This window comes from Chiloscyllium plagiosum, unplaced genomic scaffold, assembly GCF_037043375.1.
Source record: "Chiloscyllium plagiosum isolate Xiang-an unplaced genomic scaffold, Cpla_swu_hap1 HiC_scaffold_24, whole genome shotgun sequence".
Taxonomy (NCBI): Eukaryota; Metazoa; Chordata; class Chondrichthyes; order Orectolobiformes; family Hemiscylliidae; genus Chiloscyllium; species Chiloscyllium plagiosum.
In genome coordinates, this window is record NW_028270162.1 from 16232401 (window position 1) to 16253046 (window position 20646).

At 41.3% G+C, this 20646-nt stretch overlaps 1 protein-coding gene across 3 annotated transcripts in view; it reads right to left on the reverse strand.

Annotated features, from left to right (window-relative positions):
* The window catches only part of acacb (acetyl-CoA carboxylase beta), a 141444-nt gene that overhangs the window by 105461 nt on the left and 15337 nt on the right, over positions 1-20646 (reverse strand). For all 3 annotated transcript variants that reach the window (XM_087999927.1, XM_087999929.1, XM_087999928.1), the window contains 8 exons: positions 19725-19806; positions 18663-18761; positions 16766-16875; positions 13727-13837; positions 8474-8683; positions 4954-5124; positions 1589-1750; positions 950-1113 (listed from right to left, as the gene is read on the reverse strand). In XM_087999927.1, coding sequence (XP_087856053.1) covers positions 950-1113; positions 1589-1750; positions 4954-5124; positions 8474-8683; positions 13727-13837; positions 16766-16875; positions 18663-18761; positions 19725-19806 — 1109 coding nt within the window. The remainder of the gene's footprint in view (positions 1-949; positions 1114-1588; positions 1751-4953; positions 5125-8473; positions 8684-13726; positions 13838-16765; positions 16876-18662; positions 18762-19724; positions 19807-20646) is intronic.

A 20646-nucleotide genomic window follows, 5' to 3' on the forward strand; every position in this document is an offset into this window, starting at 1 on the left:
AGTGATAGGTGGCGAATGTTGGGAAGTGTGGTGGGGGCTGCAGAAGTTGGAGGATGTGGGGTTTGGGCGTAGGTGGGGGGGGGGGTTAGTAGGGTAATTAAATGAGATAGTGAAGTGGGGGGTGGAGATATAAGACAAGACAGGGTTTTAGTAGGGGGTGGTAAGTGGAGTTCACAGCAGGGTGGGCAATAGCAGCAACAAATATGATGGTGGATTTCATCTAGCACTACCAGCCTTCCCCCTCTAGATTACATGCCAAGTGAGTAAAGGCCTCCCCCTCTGGGAGACGAGAAGAAATTCTGCACAGGTTTGCTGGTTGAGCCTCTTGATTTGAAAAATCCACTGAACCATTGCTAGCAGAAGTATTTGGACGATATAGTTCTGGAGAAAGGCTGGATAGGCTGGGACTTTTTCACTGGAGCATAGGAGTTTGAGAGATGACATTATATGAGTTTATAAAATAATGAGGGGTATAGATAGAGTTAATGGTAGTTGTCTTTCCCCTAGGGTGGGGGATATCAAGACAAGAACATTTTTAAAATGAGACAAGAGAGATTTAAAAAAGACGTGTGGCAAATTTCTTTACTGAGAGGGTGATTCGCACATGGAATGAACTTCCTCAAGAAGTTGTTGTTGCGAGTACAATTCCAATTTTTAAAGATATGTGGATAAGTCCACGAATAGGAAAGGTTTGGAGGGATATGGGCCAGGAACAGGTGGTAGGACTAGTTTAGTTTGGGATTATGTTCGGCATGGACGAGGTTGGACCGAAGAGTCTGTTTCCGTGCTGTATGGCTCAATGACTCTATATTTAAAGAAACTGTGGTAATAACTTATGTATCCAACACCAGTCTATGCACTGTCCTATTGGAAATATATTGTTGTGTACCCTCTCATTGCAGCAAGGATAACAAAGAGTAAAATATTTGACAATCCATTTTGTACTAACGAGATAGCCTCCTCGCGGTTTTCTCCCCAGGAGAAACAGTGACCAAACTGGGAATCAGCAAACTCATGCAGGCCACCAGCAGCTGCCACACTGAAGTATCCCCAGACGTTTTTATTACTGCGGAAATTTAATTCCTGGACTGTTCCTGAACTGGGCTTAAATCCCTGGGTGAGAGAACGAAAGAAAATAAATTAAGTGAACACTCAGCACACTGCTTCAGGTTAAGCCAAGCCACTAGAACAAGGGAGCACAAGCTAAACAATACTTCGGCAATTGAAATCAAGAACAATTTCTTTATGTATAGTCATTGGTACTCAGGATGCTCTTCCAGATAAGGTGTTGGAAGTGAAACCTTAAGATTCACTTCATACATTTAGGTCACACAATGGGAGGAATGCAAGTGTTTTCTTAAATTCTAGATGGATAAGCTCAGATGGATCAAATGGATGTTTCCATCTGCAATTATTTTTGTCTCTTCTTACTCGTTGCTCTCCTTTTACCATCAAGACTAAAAACATATTAAAAAGACAGAATGTAATGGACTCAGGAAAACTAAAAAGAAAGATAAACTGAAAATAATTACCTAATTATGTTTATGGATAAGAAGATACATTTATTAAGGCTAGGTCTGAGTTGTACCTCATCAGGATTTTCACTTGTGATCCTGGCAGCAATAACATGACCCCTGAGCCTTGGAATATTTATTGGCTCCTCGAAGTTGATTGCTGAGTCAGCCCAAGGACATTCACAATACAGGATTCTGATATCTTTCAGCCGATGCAAAGGGATCCCCATGGCGATCTGCAGTGAAAACAGAAGAATCTCAGCAATTTAAAGCTGCAATAATCCCGGACTACCATGGTATTCTAATTATTTTACATTGCCAGTGTATTTTCAAACATTAATAATTAATTTAACAGTAATTTAGATTTAGGCAGGGATAAAACAGTTGAATTTCATTGCCTTTTCAGGATGCATTGCATTTTCAAGGTGCATGTTCAAATCCAGTTTTGGGTCACTTGCATTTCATAAACTAAACTAATTTGGAGTAATCGCAACCAATTTCCGATCAGGCCACAAGACAAAATTGCCCTCAATTCAAGAAATAAAGGTAACTCCTTCCTCACCCTTACCCATCCATATTCCTGAGACCTCCACTCATCCCACAACCCTCTAAAATTTCTGAGTCATCTGAATCTGGCCTCTGGAGTATATGTTAATTTTATTGCTCCACCATTTTGGCAATGTCATTAATTGCCATGCCCTTAAATTCTTATTCCTTCCACAAATCTCTCCATTTCTATCTCTTCCTATAAGATGCACCCCAAATTTACCAATTTCTTGGATAATTGCCCTAATATTTCATATGGAGGAGAAAGTGAGGACTGCAGATGCTGGAGATCAGAGCTGAAAATGTGTTGCTGGAAAAGCACAGCAGGCCAGGCAGCATCCAAGGAACAGGAGAATCGACGTTTCGGGCATGAGCCCTTCTTCAGGAATGAGGAAAGTGTGTCCAACAGGCTAAGATAAAAGATAGGAAGGAGGGACTTGGGGGAGGGGCGTTGGAAATGTGATAGGTGGAAGGAGGTCAAGGTGAGGGTGATAGGCCGGAGTGGGGGTGGGGGCGGAGAGGTCAGGAAGAAGATTGCAGGTTAGGAAGGCTGTGCTGACTTCGAGGGATTTGACTGAGACAAGGTGGGGGGAGGGGAAATGAGGAAACTGGAGAAATCTGAGTTCATCCCTTGTGGTTGGAGGGTTCCTAGGCAGAAGATGAGGCGCTCTTCCTCCAGCCGTTGTGTTGCTATGGTCTGGCGATGGAGGAGTCCAAGGACCTGCATGTCCTTGGTGGAGTGGGAGGGGGAGTTGAAGTGTTGAGCCACGGGCTGGTTGGGTTGGTTGGTCCGGGTGTCCCAGAGGTGTTCTCTGAAACATTCCGCAAGTAGGCGGCCTGTCTCCCCAATATAGAGAAGGCCACATCGGGTGCAGCGGATGCAATAGATGATGTGTGTGGAGGTGCAGGTGAATTTGTGGAAATGGAAGGATCTCTTGGGGCCTTGGAGGGAAGTAAGGGGCCATGGGCCCGCATGGGACCCAGCTATGCCTGCCTCTTTGTAGGATATGTGGAACAGTCCATCTTCCGCAGCTACATTGGCACCACCCCCACCTTTTCCTCCGCTACATCGGTGACTGTATCGGCGCTGCCTCGTGCTCCCACGAGGAGATTGAACAGTTCATCCACTTTACCAACACCTTCCACCCCAACCTCAAATTCACCTGGACCGTCTCAGACTCCTCCCTCCCCTTCCTAGACCTTTCCATTTCTATCTCGGGCGACCGAATCAACATGGACATTCACTATAAACTGACCGACTCCCACAGCTACCTAGACTACACCTCCTCCCACTCTGCCCCCTGTAAAAATGCCATCCCATATTCCCAATTCCTTCATCTCCACCGCATCTCCTCCCAGGAGGACAACCCAGATGGCCTCCTTCTTCAAAGACCGCAATTTCCCCCCAGATGTGATCGACGATACCCTCCACCACATCTCCTCCACTTCCCGCTCCTCCGCCCTTGAGCCCGCCCCTCCAATCGCCACCAGGACAGAACCCCACTGGTCCTCACCTACCACCCCACCAACCTCCAGAAACATCGTATCATCCGTCGAATTTCCGCCACCTCCAAACGGACCCCACCACCAAGGATATATTTCCCTCCCCTCCCCTATCAGCGTTCCGAAAAGACCACTCCCTCCGTGACTCCCTCGTCAAGTCCACACCCCCCACCAACCCAACCTCCACTCCCGGCACCTTCCCCTGCAACCGCAAGAAATGCAAAACTTGCGCCCACACCTCCCCCCTTACTTCCCTCCAAGGCCCAAGGGATCCTTCCATATCCGCCACAAATTCACCAGCACCTCCACACACATCATTTATTGCATCCGATGTGGCCTCCTCTATATTGGGGAGACAGGCCGCCTACTTGTGGAGCGTTTCAGAGAACACCTCTGGGACACCCGGACCAACCAACCCAACCACCCCATGGCTCAACACTTCAACTCCCCCTCCCACTCCACCGAGGACATGCAGGTCCTTGGACTCCTCCATCGCCAGACCATAGCAACACGACGGCTGGAGGAAGAGCGCCTCATCTTCCGCCTAGCTACCCTCCAACCACAAGGGATGAACTCAGATTTCTCCAGTTTCCTCATTTCCCCTCCCCCCACCTTGTCTCAGTCAAATCCCTCGAAGTCAGCACCGCCTTCCTAACCTGCAATCTTCTTCCTGACCCTCCGCCCCCACCCCCACTCCGGCCTATCACCCTTACCTTGACCTCCTTCCACCTATCACATTTCCAACGCCCCTCCCCCAAGTCCCTCCTCCCTACCTTTTATCTTAGCCTGTTGGACACACTTTCCTCATTCCTGAAGAAGGGCTCATGCCCGAAACGTCGATTCTCCTGTTCTTTGGATGCTGCCTGGCCTACTGTGCTTTTGCAGCAACACATTTTCAGCTCTAATATTTCATATGACAATGAACAATATTCTCTATTATAATGCCCCTGAAAATGCAATATAATAAATATTTAGAGACAATTTAAATAGAAGATATATAAATACAAGTTGTTGTTGAAGATTTCCTCCTTGTGTAAGAAGTCACTTCAGAGATAGAAGGCAAATAGATTAAAGAAAAACAAGATGTATATTACCTTCTCATCTTGCTAACTTTATAACTGATCTATAAATAGTTGCAACAGCGCTAAATATAAAACTAATTGTGTACAAATTTAAAGATTTGTATTGCCCAATACAAGTTTCATTTCTAATTTAAAAACTTAACAATATATCAAAAAGTTGTAACGTTCTCATTTTCAAATATCTTAGAGGTAATTGTACTCAAAAAATGGCTTTCTAGTAAATTTGTAAATTAATTTAGCACAAACCTTTACAGAACAACCACAAGCACAGAGTCAAACTTCACCATACAAATTGGTCCATACTTTACCTGTAGTTGGGCAGCAGGCAAGTTGACATCTGCTACCATCTCAGTGCAGGGATGTTCAACCTGCAGGCGAGGATTGAGTTCCAGGAAGTAGAAGCTGCCATCTGGGCTGTAGAGGTATTCTACAGTGCCTGCACTAACATAAGCAACCATTTTGGCAATTCGCACTGCACACTGCAAAATAACGAGATTACACACAAATTAGCAATTCAATTTTTATGGCTTCTATCAATCACTAAAGGTTTCATTGAATTATGCAAAGCACAAGGAGGCCAGTTGGCCCATTGTGTTGTGCTGGTTCATTGAAAGAACTATCTAGATACTAAATATAAAATCTCAAATTTGCAGATGACACAAAGCTAGGGAGACAGGTGAGCTGTGAGGAGAATGCAGAGATGTTGCAGTTGACTCGGAAGGCTGAGTGGGCAAATGCAGTATAATGGATAATTAGGAAGGCAGACTATTATTTGAATGACTGCAAATTGAGAGAAGGGAATGTCAATAAGAACAGTGTGCCCTCGCACACCAGTCACTGAAAGTTAAGCATGCAGGTTTTTTTTCAAAATTCATTCATGGGATGAGGGCATCATTGGCTAGGTCAGATATATTGCCCATTCCAAATTGTCCAGAGGGCAGTTAAGAATCAAACACAATGCTTTGGGTCTAAAGTCACACACAGGCCAGACAGGTAAGGATGGCAGTTTCCCTCCCTAAAGGTGAACCAAATAGGTTTTTCCTGAAAATCGACAATGGATTCGTGGTCATCACTAGACTCTTAATCCCAGATTTTTATTGAATTTAAATTCCACATCTGTCATGACGGAATTCGAGCCTGGGTCCTCAGAACATTACCTGGGCTTCTGGATCAACAGTCCAGCGATAATGCCACTAGGCCATCACCTCCTCGTAAGGTGCAGCAGACAGCAGAGAAGGCAAACTGCATGTTGGCCTTTGTCGTGAGAGGATTCGAGTACAAGAACAAAGATGTCTTGCCGCAATTATAAGGGCATTGCTGAGGTCACACTTGGAATATTGTATGCAGTTTTAGTCTGAAGGAGGATGTTCTGGCTATAGAATGTGTGCAGTGAAAGCTTACCAAATTGATTCCTGCGATGGCAGGACTGATGCATGAGGAGAGATAAGTTGATTAGGATTGCATTGACTGGAGTTTAGAAGAATGAGTGGGGACGTCTTATAAATCTTTAAGATTCTTACAGGACTAGACAGGTTAGGTTAGAGCAGGAAGGATGCTGCCAATGGTGGGAGAGTCCACAATCAGGTGTCATAGCTTAAGAATAAGGTGGAAACCTTTTAGGACTGTGATGATGAGCAAGTTCTAAACCCAGAAAGTGGACAGCCTTGGAATTCACTATCACAGAAAGTGATTGAGGCCAAAGCATTATGTGTTTTCAAGGAGGAGCTGGATATAGCTTTTGTGGCTATCAGGATCAAAAGATTGGGGGCAGGGTGGGATTAGGGTATTGAGGTCAATGATCAGCCATGATCATACTGAATGGCAGAGCAGGCCTGAGGGGTCGAATGGCCTACTCTTTCTCTTATGTTTCTAGACTACGCCAGTATTCCCCACTATATCCCTGGAACAACAGACCACCAATTTTTGTTTTGAATGAATTATATAATACACCTTTTGAACTTATGACTGAACCTGCTTCCACCTCTTTTTGAATTCCAGATCATAACTATTTGCCACAATATTTCTCATGTGGCCCTAGTTCTTTTGCCAATTATGTTAAATTGTGCCCTCCTGTACAGATCCTCATATCATTGGTAATAATTTCTTCCTATTTATTCTATTAAAATTTTTTAAGATTTTGAACGTCTCTATAAAATCTCTGTTTAAATTTCTCCACTGGAGCCTATCCAGTGTCTTCTCAAAGGTTTGATAGAATGTCCTTATTTTCACATTTCATGTTTCTAATTATAAAGTCAAAAGTCCATCTTTTAAAATGAAGTCATACAGTCTTACAGCATGGAAACAGACTTTTCGATCCAACTTGCCGAACCAGGTTTCCCAAACTAAACTACAGCCATTTATCTGTTTTTAGCCCAAATCTCTTTAAACTTTTCCTATTCACGTATCTGTCCAAATGTCTTTTAAATATTGTAACAAAACCTGCATCTAACACTTCCTTTGGCAGTTCATTCCATATAGGCACCACTTCTCTGTGTGAAAAACTTGCCCCTCAGGTCCCTTTTAAATCTTTCCTCTCTCACCTTAAAATTATTGAATTAGTTTTAAATTCCCTTATCCTCGGGAAAAGACCTTTGTTATTCACCTTATCTACCCCCTTCATGATTTTATAAACCTCTATCAGGTCACCCCTCAACCCCTTATGCTCCAGGGTAAAAAGCCTCAGCCCATCCAGCCTCTCCTTATAATTCAAACCCTCCAGTCCCGGTAACATACTTGTAAATATTTTGTGCACCCTTTTCAATTTAATAGCCTTACATACGCCCCAAGTCTCAATGGATCTAACCCCAGTATCTTCTGGACAAGAGAGGACAAAAATAAAATTCTGCAACACTGGTTGAGAGGAAAGATTGTAAGTTTGCTTTTTGCACTAGCTTAATTTTTAATGGCCAGGATTTTGCAGTAATAATAATAGTTCACTAATATTGAAGAGAACCTTTATTTCCTGTCTCTTCTTTTCTTTCTCACCTAAGCCCTCTTTTGTTAAGGTCCCATCTGCCTGCTGTTAAGCAGGCAAAATAGTTTTGAAGAAGAATATGTAAGTTATCTTTGGTTGCCTGGTCAATAATTATTGCTCAATTAATATCATGAAAACAGGTCAACTAGTCATTACCACATGGCTTTGTGCAAGTTTGGTGTGTGCAAAATTGGTTGCTGCATTTCCTACAATAATGATAACACTTCAAAAGTAAGCATTGTAAAGTGACTTGAGTCTTTGGGAGTTATAAGAAGGTGTTATATAAATGCAAGTCTTTTTGTTCTTCTTTATTTTGTTTCCTCTTCACAACTTGCTTTTCCAGTAACACATTTTTCAGCTCTGATCTCCAGCATCTGCAGTCCTCACTTTCTCCTAATTGAATTAACTATTTCAATTTAAAATTCCTGATTCAGTTTCTGTGCACCTTATTAAGAATTCTTCAATCAGGTTGGTTAAGGAGTTGCATGCCCTGTTCACACAAATTCTCCTGTAACAGGATAAAAGAGATTCCTGACCACCATGTGTTCCAGTGAAAAAAAATCTGTGCAAAGTTTATGGCCAAAAAATAAGCTTAACAAATAACTGGAGCCATTCCATTGCCACTGATCACAAAATCAAGGTCAATGTTCAAGCACATGGAATTAATCAGTAGCACTGATGTATTAATTGTCTTATCTCTTTTTCGTCAGTACAATGACCTGATGAGCTGTGTTGCAAGACTGTTTATCCAACAGCAATGTTGAAATCACAGATGCCATTGCAGAACTTTCCCATTGTAAACTAACTACTACTTGGACGCAAAGTCCAACTCTAACTCCCAAATTAATACTTACTTGCTCCATACACTCAAGCACTGATTGAGTTGCTATAGTAACAGGCGCCTCCTCAATAATCTTCTGATGCCTACGTTGAATGGAACAATCCCTCCCAAACAATGAGATAGCATTTCCGTACTGGTCTGCCAGGATCTGTACCTCAAGGTGTCGTGCATGTTGGGCCATTTGCATGATGAAAATTGGAGATCCTGGAACCTCAGTTTGAACCTGCAGAATAAAACTATAGATTTATTTCACTACAGGAATGTAAAAGTAACATTTCACTGTAAGAGGCTCAATCTCATTGCAGTTTATGTCACACATATTTTCATTAACGTTGACGAATTTGATCATTTAAGGCTTGTATACAACACTATTGCGTCAAGGATTAGCTTTGTAGTGGCTGGAGGCATTCATTTTCTAGATTCAATTAATTAGGAAGTGCACCAAGTAGACGCTGCTTCCATAGGATAGAGCTTCACCACATGGAATGGAAAAGAGAGTATGTGCAAAAGAAAATTCCTCCTGCGACAATTTCTACTATATTAAATTGACTGTCAATCGACAATACTTATGAAAGCAGCATTCATGGAGTTTTCTAATCTATAGTTTATTTATGCATCGCATGATGGAAATGACGATACCCTGCAGATGTTCTGATCTGTAATGGAACATTGCATTAAAGATCAATGATATGTCAGTTACTCTGGGGAAATATTAGCTGGGGTGAATAGGTATACATGTTTTCTCACTAACACTAGCCTCGGTGAAAAAAGACACAGGGCTGAATCTTTTTTGGCCAAGTTGAGATGCATTTAGTTTCTTCGAGTAATTTGCATCATGAAGCCGAGAGAGTTTTCTCGCCATATCTTACCAAACCCACCTCATTGTTCAATTCCAGTCCCATCTTATCATGCATTGTTCCCAGAACAACTTGCCACTGAGCGAACACCCATAGAAAAGACTGGCTCACCTTCAGACTGCACCATCTTTAAAAAGCTGTTGCATATCAGGACACTTGCTGAGGGAATGTGGAGACCTCCATACCTGGCAACCAAATAACTATCGCTCTTCATTCCAGTATAACTCTTGCATTAACCTCACTATTGGTGTAATCCATTGCTCACCACTTCTAACTGCTAGCTATAATACCCTCTCATTCTTTTGTCTGTTAAGTAATGCCAGCACATCTACCACCACCATGGTGGATCTCCCAGCTCCTCCAGAATTCACCTCCTTAGCATATAAGGATGACGGTATGGTGTGAAGCTGCATTCTGAATTCCCAGCATCCCAGATAATGACACCATGTTGAGACCGATCAGCTTGGAGGGTGATAGACCAGAATCTGATGAGATCCTCGCTGTGACAGCTCCATTGCTGCTCAAAAAAATGCCCCAGGCTATTGGCAATTGGAGAACTGCCAGAGACTAGCACCTGCACAGCCCAGACAGAAGATGATCTTGTGGTGTTGGAAATTAATGACTTAATCTCTGTACACAGGGAGAAACAGACATGGCAGACAATGCCCCTCATTGCTCACAAGCTGTAGCAGTGCATCAAGTCATTCGACCATCTGTCTACTTCCTTGCACAGGTTGGTGGCTGCCATGGAAATCCAGGACCTACACTATCAGAGATTGCTGGAGAGGTGCATTCACCCACACTCCACTGCTCGAGCCATTAGGCCCCAAGACTGAAGGCTTGCTGACAGTAGGCTGGGAAACTTAGTGATCACTCCAGGATGGCCCTTCTTCTCAAAGATACAGGATGTATTATGAGGCACCCAGCCTGAGGAGGAGTCATGCGTAGCCTTCAAAAATCTCCACTCAGGACAATACAAAGGTGACCAGGCCCTCTAACTCCACCCTGCCCATCTCTGTCTGACCTGTGAAAGGTGACGCTGAGGAGACTTGACACGTCTGGCAAGATGACCCTTGGCACATCTGGGCCCATCCAGACACAAGCACCCAACTAAATCTCCATAACCAATGGGGACTGCTGCCAAATCAGCTGCAGATCTAGGGGTGTTCTCCAAAACGTGGTGGGAGGGAGAGGAAGATGATGATCAATTGAGAGCATTTTGCTGGCATGGCTGACAATGATTTTGCACATTTTTATAAACATCACTGAATTCACCTTATACCTGTTTGTTAGAGTTTCTGTATGTTCCATGGCTGGAGGTCTTTGCTCAGAGTTTGCTATAGGAAGCGATAGGAACAAGGCACTTACAGGTCAAAGGGTCACGCTGACACCTTTGAACCTCCTTGACTAATATCCCTATTCTTTATCAATCTCTATGTTCAAATGTGTAGCTGTCAATTGCTGGTTCAGCCATGTCTGTGACAGGGAGGTGCAAATCATAGAGGAGGGGGCAATGCATTCAGATGGCCAGGGAATAGCAGCTCCACAGTTCTGTGCCCTGCACAGTACATGAATCTGTGTACCATGTTCTTTCCCATTAAAATCCCAATCATTGGTGGGTGCTGCAGCCCTCCCTCAAGTCAGGTCATTTACTCCACCCACTCCAAGTATGATTGCAGCCATTTTCTTGTCCAACACACTTTTGATGGAAGGCAATAGTATGCGCTCCTCTGCAAATGGCTCTGCCTCAGTGGCTCCCCCAAACATCCACATTTTCTTCCTGATAGGCCTTCATATGAATACCATAGGCTTCCCTCCTCATACAGGTCCCCAATCAATCTATCTACATGCACCTGCACCTGCTTACCTTTCTCATTTAACCCCTATCATATGAGGTGATGATACCAAGTGTGGTCATACTTTAATCCCCTATTTGAAGCCAGGATCTCCTAACCATAGATGAACCCCTTCCCACATGACCCCCTTCCCATCATGCTTTGCCATATTCCCCCACCCCTTACAGATACTGTTGCTCTCCTCTTCACAATTGTTATCTTTCCTCCTGCCTCAGGCTATAGCCCCCAGTCCTGAAGACTAACTTGCACAGTCTCATTCCTGCAACAATGGCCACTCTTGTTCCCCCAACTCTTTTCCCATAAGTTTCTGTGGACAAAACTGACTGACTGTGGTGCACCATCTTGAGTGACTCAACTGGGTACCTCAGTTGAGAAATGACCAAACCCATGACCGATAGCTGTACATTTCCTTGATTGTGTTAGACCTACATTAGATTAGATTTCCTACAGTATGGAAACAGGCCATTCGGTCCAACAAGTCCACACTGACCCTCTGAAGAGTAACCCACCCAGACCCATTCCCCTACCCTACATTTACTCCTGACTCATGCACCAAATACTATGGGCAATTTAATATGGTCAATTCATCTGACCTGCACATCTTTTGGACTGTGGGAGGAAGCCAGAGCACCCAGAGGAAACCCACGCAGACATGAGGAGAATGTGCAAATTCCACACAGACAGTCACCCAAGGCTGGAATCGAACCCAAGTCCACGGTGCTTTAAGGCAGCAGTGCTAACCACTGAGCCACCGTGCCAGCCCTAATCTCTGGACTGGTTGCTAAGGAGCATCACAACTGACCATGACCCACCATCAACCTGACCCTGAGTCAACACCTGACCATGATCAATCCCTTGGATTGGTACTGGAGGCTGGCCTTGGTTTGCTGTGCTGGGACCCCTTGATTGACAGGTGATCTCCATGAACTTTGGAGATGACAATTTCCCAGGATTTTGAGGTATGGATGCCTGCACATGCAGTGTGTGCTTGCTGTGTAAGCTGCTGGCACATGGTGCAGGAGTGAGATTGATGGCCATACAGCAAACACCCCCTTAGCTGAGAACTGCAAACAAACTGTCTGGTTGTGTAAATGCACTGATTGGCACAGCAAGGCTAGGCATTGCAAGACAGGGATGATGTGAGCATGCAGCTAAGCACAAAATAAGGGAACAATGGGAGAACAAGCAAGCAGTCCTGAGATGCAGCCTGTTCAATCCTTGAGCTGGGCACCTGTCCCTGTGCACAAAGTGTCTCTTCTGTAGCCTTTCAATGCTAGTTGTCCGTGTGGCCTGCAAAGAAACTCTGTTCTTCCAGAATATCTTGTCAGTGTATTGGAGAGGTGCCTTGATGGTTGTGAGGGGTTGGAGAATGTTGGGTTCCAAAGTTTGTGGTTGTAGGGTGTATGCGGCTAGTGCTGTTGATGTTATTCTGAGCTGCATTTTGTTTATAACAACAAGATGGTCAATTGGAGCAAGAGCAAGTTAAACTGAAAACCACCTGCAAAATGTAAACATGTGCTCTGTCAAGACAGATTTCATTCTGGAATCTGACTCATCCACTATTACTGTTAGCAGAGATAATAGAACTTATAGAAAAGTTATTTGTATTTTAATCAGTCATTGCATGTTGTACAGAATGGTAACATCATGTTTGCTGTTGTTATGGTAGGGAACATCTACTAAAATATGAAACATTTTTTAAAAACTCATTAAAAGTAGAAACCATTTAAAATTTTTAATTTCATTTCTAATGCAGAGACAATGAACTCAATGGCCTCCTTTAGCACCATAACAATATTGTGACTCTGGAAAAGTTTTTATTCAAATGAAAAATAGCTTTTTGACAAACTAGTGTTCTGAATTTCCAAAAAACTACAGTGTTATGCAATACATAAACCTAAATGGGATTTTGGAAACTTCAATGATTTTGATTGTGGTGCTGTCAATGTGATAAAATCCATATCCATCTACTCAAGCTCATCTTTCTCATTATGATCAAAGTTACATCTTTGTCAGAGCATTGTATTTCAGAATAATGCATCCTTACTGTCCATTTAAATTGTTGCAGGAAGTATATTTTGTGGTTACATTTTCAAAACAGGAAACCATGGTGTGTAAAAATTGTTGAAATATCATATAATTTACTTTCTAAAAGAAAGGTTTTTTCACTGGAAATGGATGTCACTGGCAGTTTTTGGTGTCCATCCCTAATTGCCTTTGAACTGAGCAACTTGCTTGATCATTTCAGAGGGCAGCTGAAAGCCACTCTCATTCCTGTGGGTCTGACTAAGGAACGACAGCAGATTTCTTTCTCCAAAAGGACGTGTGTGAATCGGTTGGGTTTTCTAAACAATCGATGTTAGTTTCATGGCCACTGTCACTGAGACTAACTTTCAATTTCAGGTTTTATTATGTGAATTTCAGTTTCATCAGCTACCATGATACAATTTGAATCCAGTTCTCAGAACATTAATCTGATTACTTTTGGATTACCAGCCCAGTAACATTATCACTTTGCAACTTAGAGACAATATATCATAAAATTTAACTTACTTGTCTGAAGAGGTTAGGAAAATCATCTGCACTATCAACTTTGCGAATGCCCTTTCCTCCACCACCTTCAGATGCTTTAATCATCACTGGATAACCGATTTTTCCTGCAGCCTAAGTACAGATCAAATGAAGGATTTTAAAAAGACTTGTATTTATATCAATGCCTTTCGCATATGTCTCAAAGTACTTTACAGTCAATGATGTACCACGTGAAGTCATAATATAGGAAAGATGGCACCCAACATGCAAACAGCAAACTCTAACAACATGATAATAATCTGACAAGCTACCTTTGTGAAAGAAACAAAAAAGTGCTGGAGAAACTCAGCAGGTTTGGCAGCATCTGTGGAGTGAGAAACAGAGTTTGTGTTTCAGGTCCAGTATGACTCTTCTTCAGATCTTACTGGATTAGAAATGTTAGATTTTTCCCTCTCCACAGTTCTTCAGTAAGGGCCGAAGGGCCTGTTTCTACACTGTAATGTAATGTAATCTAATCTAAAAAGTACTTTGTTTTTATTTCAAATTTCCAGCATCCACAGTACTATGTTTATAGTCTATTTTTGTGAAGTTGTTTAAGGAATAAATATTCGCATAGATACCAAAAATAACCAGCTCCCTTGCTCTTCTTCCAAATAGTGACATGGGATCTTTTATATCCACCAGAACAGGCAGATGGTGCCTCAGTTCAGCTCTCACCCAAAAGACATTGACACAATGGCCCTCCGTCAGGACTGCACTCTGAATGTCAATCTAGAACTCTGCGACGAGAGTAAGATGAAGCAGCTGCCAATTATTCCAGTGCACAAACTGCTGTTGTTGGGATACAATCCGGAGTAAAGTGACATCCACAGGCAAACTATGGACTAATAATTCACCCAATTATTTGGTTTACTTTAAGGTGACACCAAGTTATAAGCAACCTGAACTAAATATCTCACTTTGTTCACAAATATATTCAGGTACATTTCCTGACTAAGACACTAAAAAAGGTAGCATTGGTGTATGGCTGGAATAATACAACTTCACAACAAATCAATTTTAGGTCAGTCCTAATATGAGCTCTTGGCTTAAAATGAATTGTCGTTGGAAGATTATCAGGATTTAAACAATCCTTAGATAAGCACATGGATGATTTTGGGATAGTGTACGGGGACGAGCTGAGAATAGATCACAGGTCGGCGCAACATCGAGGGCCAAAGGGCCTGTTCTGCACTGCATTGTTCTATGTTCTATAAATAGGATGAGGCAGGATATACCATGGATCAATAACCCTGAAAGAACTGTTTCAATAAAATAAAGGAGGTGCAGATACTTGCAGGAAAAGAACCAATATAACTGGAGATAGAAATGATATGGGCAGAGGCCAAATGGACAGAAAATTATCTAGATCTCCAGTGATAGAGCCCTAAAACCTTTAACTCACGGACCTAATCTTCACAAGCCTTATCAATTTCCACCTGTAATTAGCTGGAATAAGCAGCTAATTGGCTATCTCCCAGTGCCCAGGAAAAAGGTGAGGGAAGCCCAGTGCAAAGAGAGCACTCGAGAGTTTTTTTTTGTAGGGTCTGTAGGAGCAGGAATTCATATGGAAATAAAACTAAACATTCTTCACTCACCCTAGTTTCTCCTGCACAATGCTGGTTAAAATAGCACTCTGATTCTGATGCCATTAATTGTGATCTCTTGCAATAGGACAAGGAACATCTCTAGCCAAGGCTTTTAAAGTCACCAAAACCCTTAATGTATTCACCATTGGCTTTTTTTCAGTCTGAGATATCTGCATCACCCAATCAGCAATAAGGAGCCAAAGTAAGTAATTGTCAGATGCTCCGTTCATGTCAGCTGACTAGATCTATTAACTTTTGCTTTGATCTAAACAGTTGATATGAGGGGGTCAGCTCATAACTCAGAGAAAATCCTGACTTGTCCAAGAAAAATTCAGTTTTCTTTATTTGTACAATGCTTGTTTCCCCCTTCACTCTGCATTTAAGAAAATTCAATAAGTTTTATATGATGAGTCGAGAATGTGGTGTTGAAAAGACATAGCATCCGAGGAGCAGGAAAATCGACATTTCGGATAAAAGCCCTTCATCAGGAAGGGCTTTATCACTACACCCCTTCATCACTTTTTCCCAGTTTTATATAATGGCCTTCTGATAATAAGCTCCAAAGTCACCATTAAACCATGTAGAATTAAGATTATGAATTTAAAAGAAAAATAATAATTGCCTTCCAATAGGTTGGTCATGAGTTGAGAAGCTATCAGACTTCCGTTTAAAGACAATTTATAAATTCCATTATTCCTGTGAGGTGTTTCACTAGTGTCTTTAACAGAGCTGGAAAATGGAGCTGCTAATCCTCATACTTTGGAGTCCTGAGATGATTATGGCTCTGGCTCACAGTTCAAGCCCATGAATACCAAGATATATCTGCTGCATTTCTGCTATTACCAGAGCTTCCTAATACAGCTAATGATGGTGGTTTGAGGGTTATTTGTTGTTTGAGAAGGGTAGCGATCTAACATGCTGACATCCAGACCAACAGGTGATCTCTTCCCCCATCAATACATTATTGCAAAATTAAAAGTAGACAGAATTTTTAACCGTGGAAATGTAAAAAAATACACATTATATTACTTAATAAATGAAGTCAAATGCATTAGCAGAACAGAAGGAGCTTTGTTCTGCAATTAATGGATGCTACACTTGAGCTGAATCAAGAGAACCTGATAAAATCCAAAAGAACTGTGGATGCTGTAAATCAAACAAAAACAGAAGTTGCTGGAAAAGCTCAGCAGGTCTGACAGGATCTGTGAAGTGAAATCAAAGCCCTGTGACCCTTCTTCTGAGGTAGGTTTGGTTCCAAAATTGCATTAATCTGTTACTCACTGGGTCACTATTCATTCCTTTCCATCTCCTCTTTTCAGAAAATTACTTACACAGATCTCATGAAGAAACATTAGGATCGACATATATGCCACATACAACTACCAACAGTTCTTGTCTTTATTTGCTTTGTCACAGGTACACTAGTTCCCACCTCCAAACCTTCAGTGGCATCTCGTACACAGCCATTCATGTACACTTCTTTAGAAACATTGACAGTTCTCTTCAGTTTCTGATCTTCCTCTGTCCAGTCAAGAATCAGACCTAAGTCATGCGAAGACAAAACATTTAATGTCTATGCAAATAAGCAAGAGAAACTAAATGGAATTTAATGCCCTCCCTGTTAAATTTGGTAGCAGGGAGGCATTTCAAATGGATGGGAGGATGTCAGCTGGGAATTAAGTTTGGGATAAGTATGTTCATGGAACGCTTTCCTGTCCATGCAGAGTTTATTTAAAGATGTTAATTGGGAAAGCTAGTTGATCGTCTCTCCTCCCCAGGCAGGGATATTGAGTCAATTACAGTGCTCCCACTTACGCGCAAAACAAGAAAAGCTAACTCAACAGACAAAATAAAGCAGGCATCTTTCAGTATATACAGTTTATTGATAGTATTTATACATTAGACCATTGATGGAACCACGCTATAATTCCTGATGGTTCACAATATTGGTCATTATGCACGAAGCACACTAACCAAAATGATGAAACTCCATCTGCACTGTACAAGGCATATAACGAAAGATAATTAATCGGCCTGATAGTAATTTGCTTCACAGTTATTGCTGTTCCGAGTTCAAAACTCACCAAAGGTTACTACAATAGCAAGAGAATTTCAACTGGGCTCCAGGAAACGTTTGAAGATTTTGGGCTGTCAAGTTTTGTAAATTATCCACGGTATTATATTTTCTCTGAATAAAGTTAAAATTTCCTGCAAGGCGACTTCTACAAAGTAGATTACAGTGTTATTTTTCCTAATGCTGAGGAGAAAGGATTTCACTGTTGCTTTAGTTACTAGTTAAATGCATTTAGTTACTAGTTAAATGCATTTTCCAGTGTGGAATTAAGCCATCAGATCTCAAAGATCAATCCCTGGTATGTGTTGAGTTAGTTGATCTCAGTGGTCAGCTCAAGTGAAGGAAGAAATGTAGTGAAACTTCTTTCTTCTGAACACATCACCTAGCAGCTCGTATAGAATAAATGCAAGCATTTGCAGCATACAAGTTTCTCTAGAGTCAGAGAGAGAAAGTAGAAAATAGTTAAGATTTTTAAAAAAATGTAATGACATATTTATCCTTTCTTGTTTTCAATTCTCTGGCTCTGGAGAAGATAGTCTTTCTATTCACTCAGGTGTCTTAACTAGCATAAGTATTAACTTAGATCTGCATCATACATAGTCCTACACATGTGCATTTCAGCTGGGGAAAGGATCACACTTGGTTAGATGCACATGATAGCACAGAGCAAATATTGATACTTCCTTATTTTAAATCAAGTTTAAAAACAATATATAATACTGACAGGAAGAATCATGTCAAGTATGTCAACTAAGGAGGAACAACAATGTTTGATTAATCACTCCATTCTTTTCCATTTTTTCCCCTCCACTCAATAGCAGCTCATACTGAGATACTGTAGTTAGCACTCCACCAGTACTCCAATTGTTACCAACTCAGTTGACAACCTATTTTCCTGGGGATGGAACTCTAAATATCCTTCCTTGTTGAAGGTTAAGTCCCATTAAAATCAAAGCCTTCACTAGAGACTTAGAATTGCAGATCATAATGGGTTTGAGTGCAAAGTCATACTGTTCAAGCTAATTTTCTTCCTTAATAATGTAATAATTGAGTCTTAACTGGCCATGATGGACTCTGATTCAAATTATTTTGATAAATTTGTCAAAATTATACCGGTAATTTTGATCGGCTCTACATTAAAGTGAAAATATTTAGCATTTTGAAAGACTGTTGGAAAAAGGAAACAAGTGCACAATACAAGTATTCCTTCCACCGATGTACAAGTGCTATCCAAGAAACAGTCTGTCCTCCTTACCACTTCCACTCCAAGGCAATGTTGGGATCCCTGCAGTCTGTGCGACAATGGAGGAGGCTATTTTATCTCCCAGTGTCCACATAGCCTGGCTTGAAGGACCTACAAGAAACAACATATGCAAAAACAAATAGAGATCAAACTGAGAAAACAGAATTGAGTGCTTATTGAGTACACTCAGCTTGAACTCAACGTCTGTAAACCTTATGCAATGTTAAAAGATGGGATCTACCATCTCTAATCCTTCTACAGCTCATGTCAATGTGATTGATTTACTTCAATATGTTTAGCATTCTACAGGTAATCACAGGCCAGATTTTTAAGAGCAAATAATAGCATAAATTAATTATAAATTAATTCTCTCACCGTTTCAATCCTTCCATATAAAAAAAACTAAAAGAAGCTTTTCATCGATCTTTACCAACAATCATAATGATATCATAAATCCTTGAATTATTTCATGAATGAAATGCCACATGTATGGAATTAGGCTTATTTAACATCCCTCAGGCAATCTGTTGAGAGTGGGAAAGGTTGGGGTTGGAAGGTGAGAATGAGATGGTAGGTGAGGGGCAGGTATGGATTGATTTTAACACACAGTAATCCTGTGTCCCTCTTCCTTCCCGTGCTACATTAGTTAAAAGAAAGTAACTTTATGTTGACAGCTTCCAGCAGTTTCTTTCAGAAAATCTGGTTAGGCTGCAGAGGGAACCAGAAAAACTGGGTGGTGCGTGCCAAGCTGTGCATTTCCGAATGACTCAAAATGTTTTTTTCACCACAGATGCTGCCAGATTTCCTTCAATTTTCCAGCACTTTAAGATCTCCAACATGTGCAAAATTTGTTTATTTAATAGGGCATTAGGCTTAACAGGCCAATGATGATGTTCAAGTTGTATGCAATCCACCTTACTTCATCTTACCTTTTATTGCACTGTTCTCATCGTTACAGAAAAGGCTTGATTAACAGAATACTAAGGGAAATTTGGATTCTTAGAGAATTCACCTTAGCATGGGACCAGATGTCTTTTCTCAATTCAGTGATTCCTTATTGAAAACAAATCTCACCTAGAAATGCAATGTTATATTTCTGAAGGAGTTCTGGAAGTTTAGGGTTCTCAGAGGCATGTCCCCAGCCGGCCCAAACTGCCTAGAAGAACAGAAGAATGCCAATTTCAAACAATGCTGAGATATAGCAAATAAATGACCATTATTTTGTGGTAATACATTAATGAGATAAAAGTAGCACATCTTAAATGGAGGTAGAATTTCCAAAGAAAACACGTTTCTAACCTGATTCTGCTCTTGAAGATTCAGGCTTTACACAATTGCCTACAACATGTGCATCAAGAATGTTTGCTTCTGCCTCATTCTCTGATCTTCATGTATTACTTAGCTTTATTTGGGTATATCCATCTTCTGATCTTAGGGTGTAGTCTATCATTATTTGCAAAATACAATCTACCAGCAATTGTGTCACACTTTCATATCTAAGACTGAGAAGCTATTTTTGAATTATTTTGAAATTCTCTTCATAATTTTTTTTTCTGAGGTGATTATTTCTTTTGGTAAAGCAACCAAGTTGCCAGTGAAAGCTAAATCCTGTCTGTTAAACCACTTATCTTTACATCAATAATTAGCCAAACTCTAAGGGAGCACAACAAAAAAGTAGTAGATCTTAATAGCATGATGCATTGTCTCGCCCAATAGATAATTGTGAAGTTGCTAATAGGTCATGCAGTCTCAAGTTGAACACTGAGTTAGGAAATAGCTGCACAAACAGAATTAAAAGAGGGAAGGGAGGTCTAGTGGTAGATCATAACTGGGGGGGGAGGGTGGGGCATGTCAAAGGTGCAACAATACCATTTATTTTTAATTTTTATTAGTTTTGCCTTTAAAAAAAAGGATGATACATTGTGACAAGAAATAGTAGAAAGAAAAAGCTTAGAATCAAAACTAGTGCAATTCATAGTTTAGGCTCGGAAAAGTA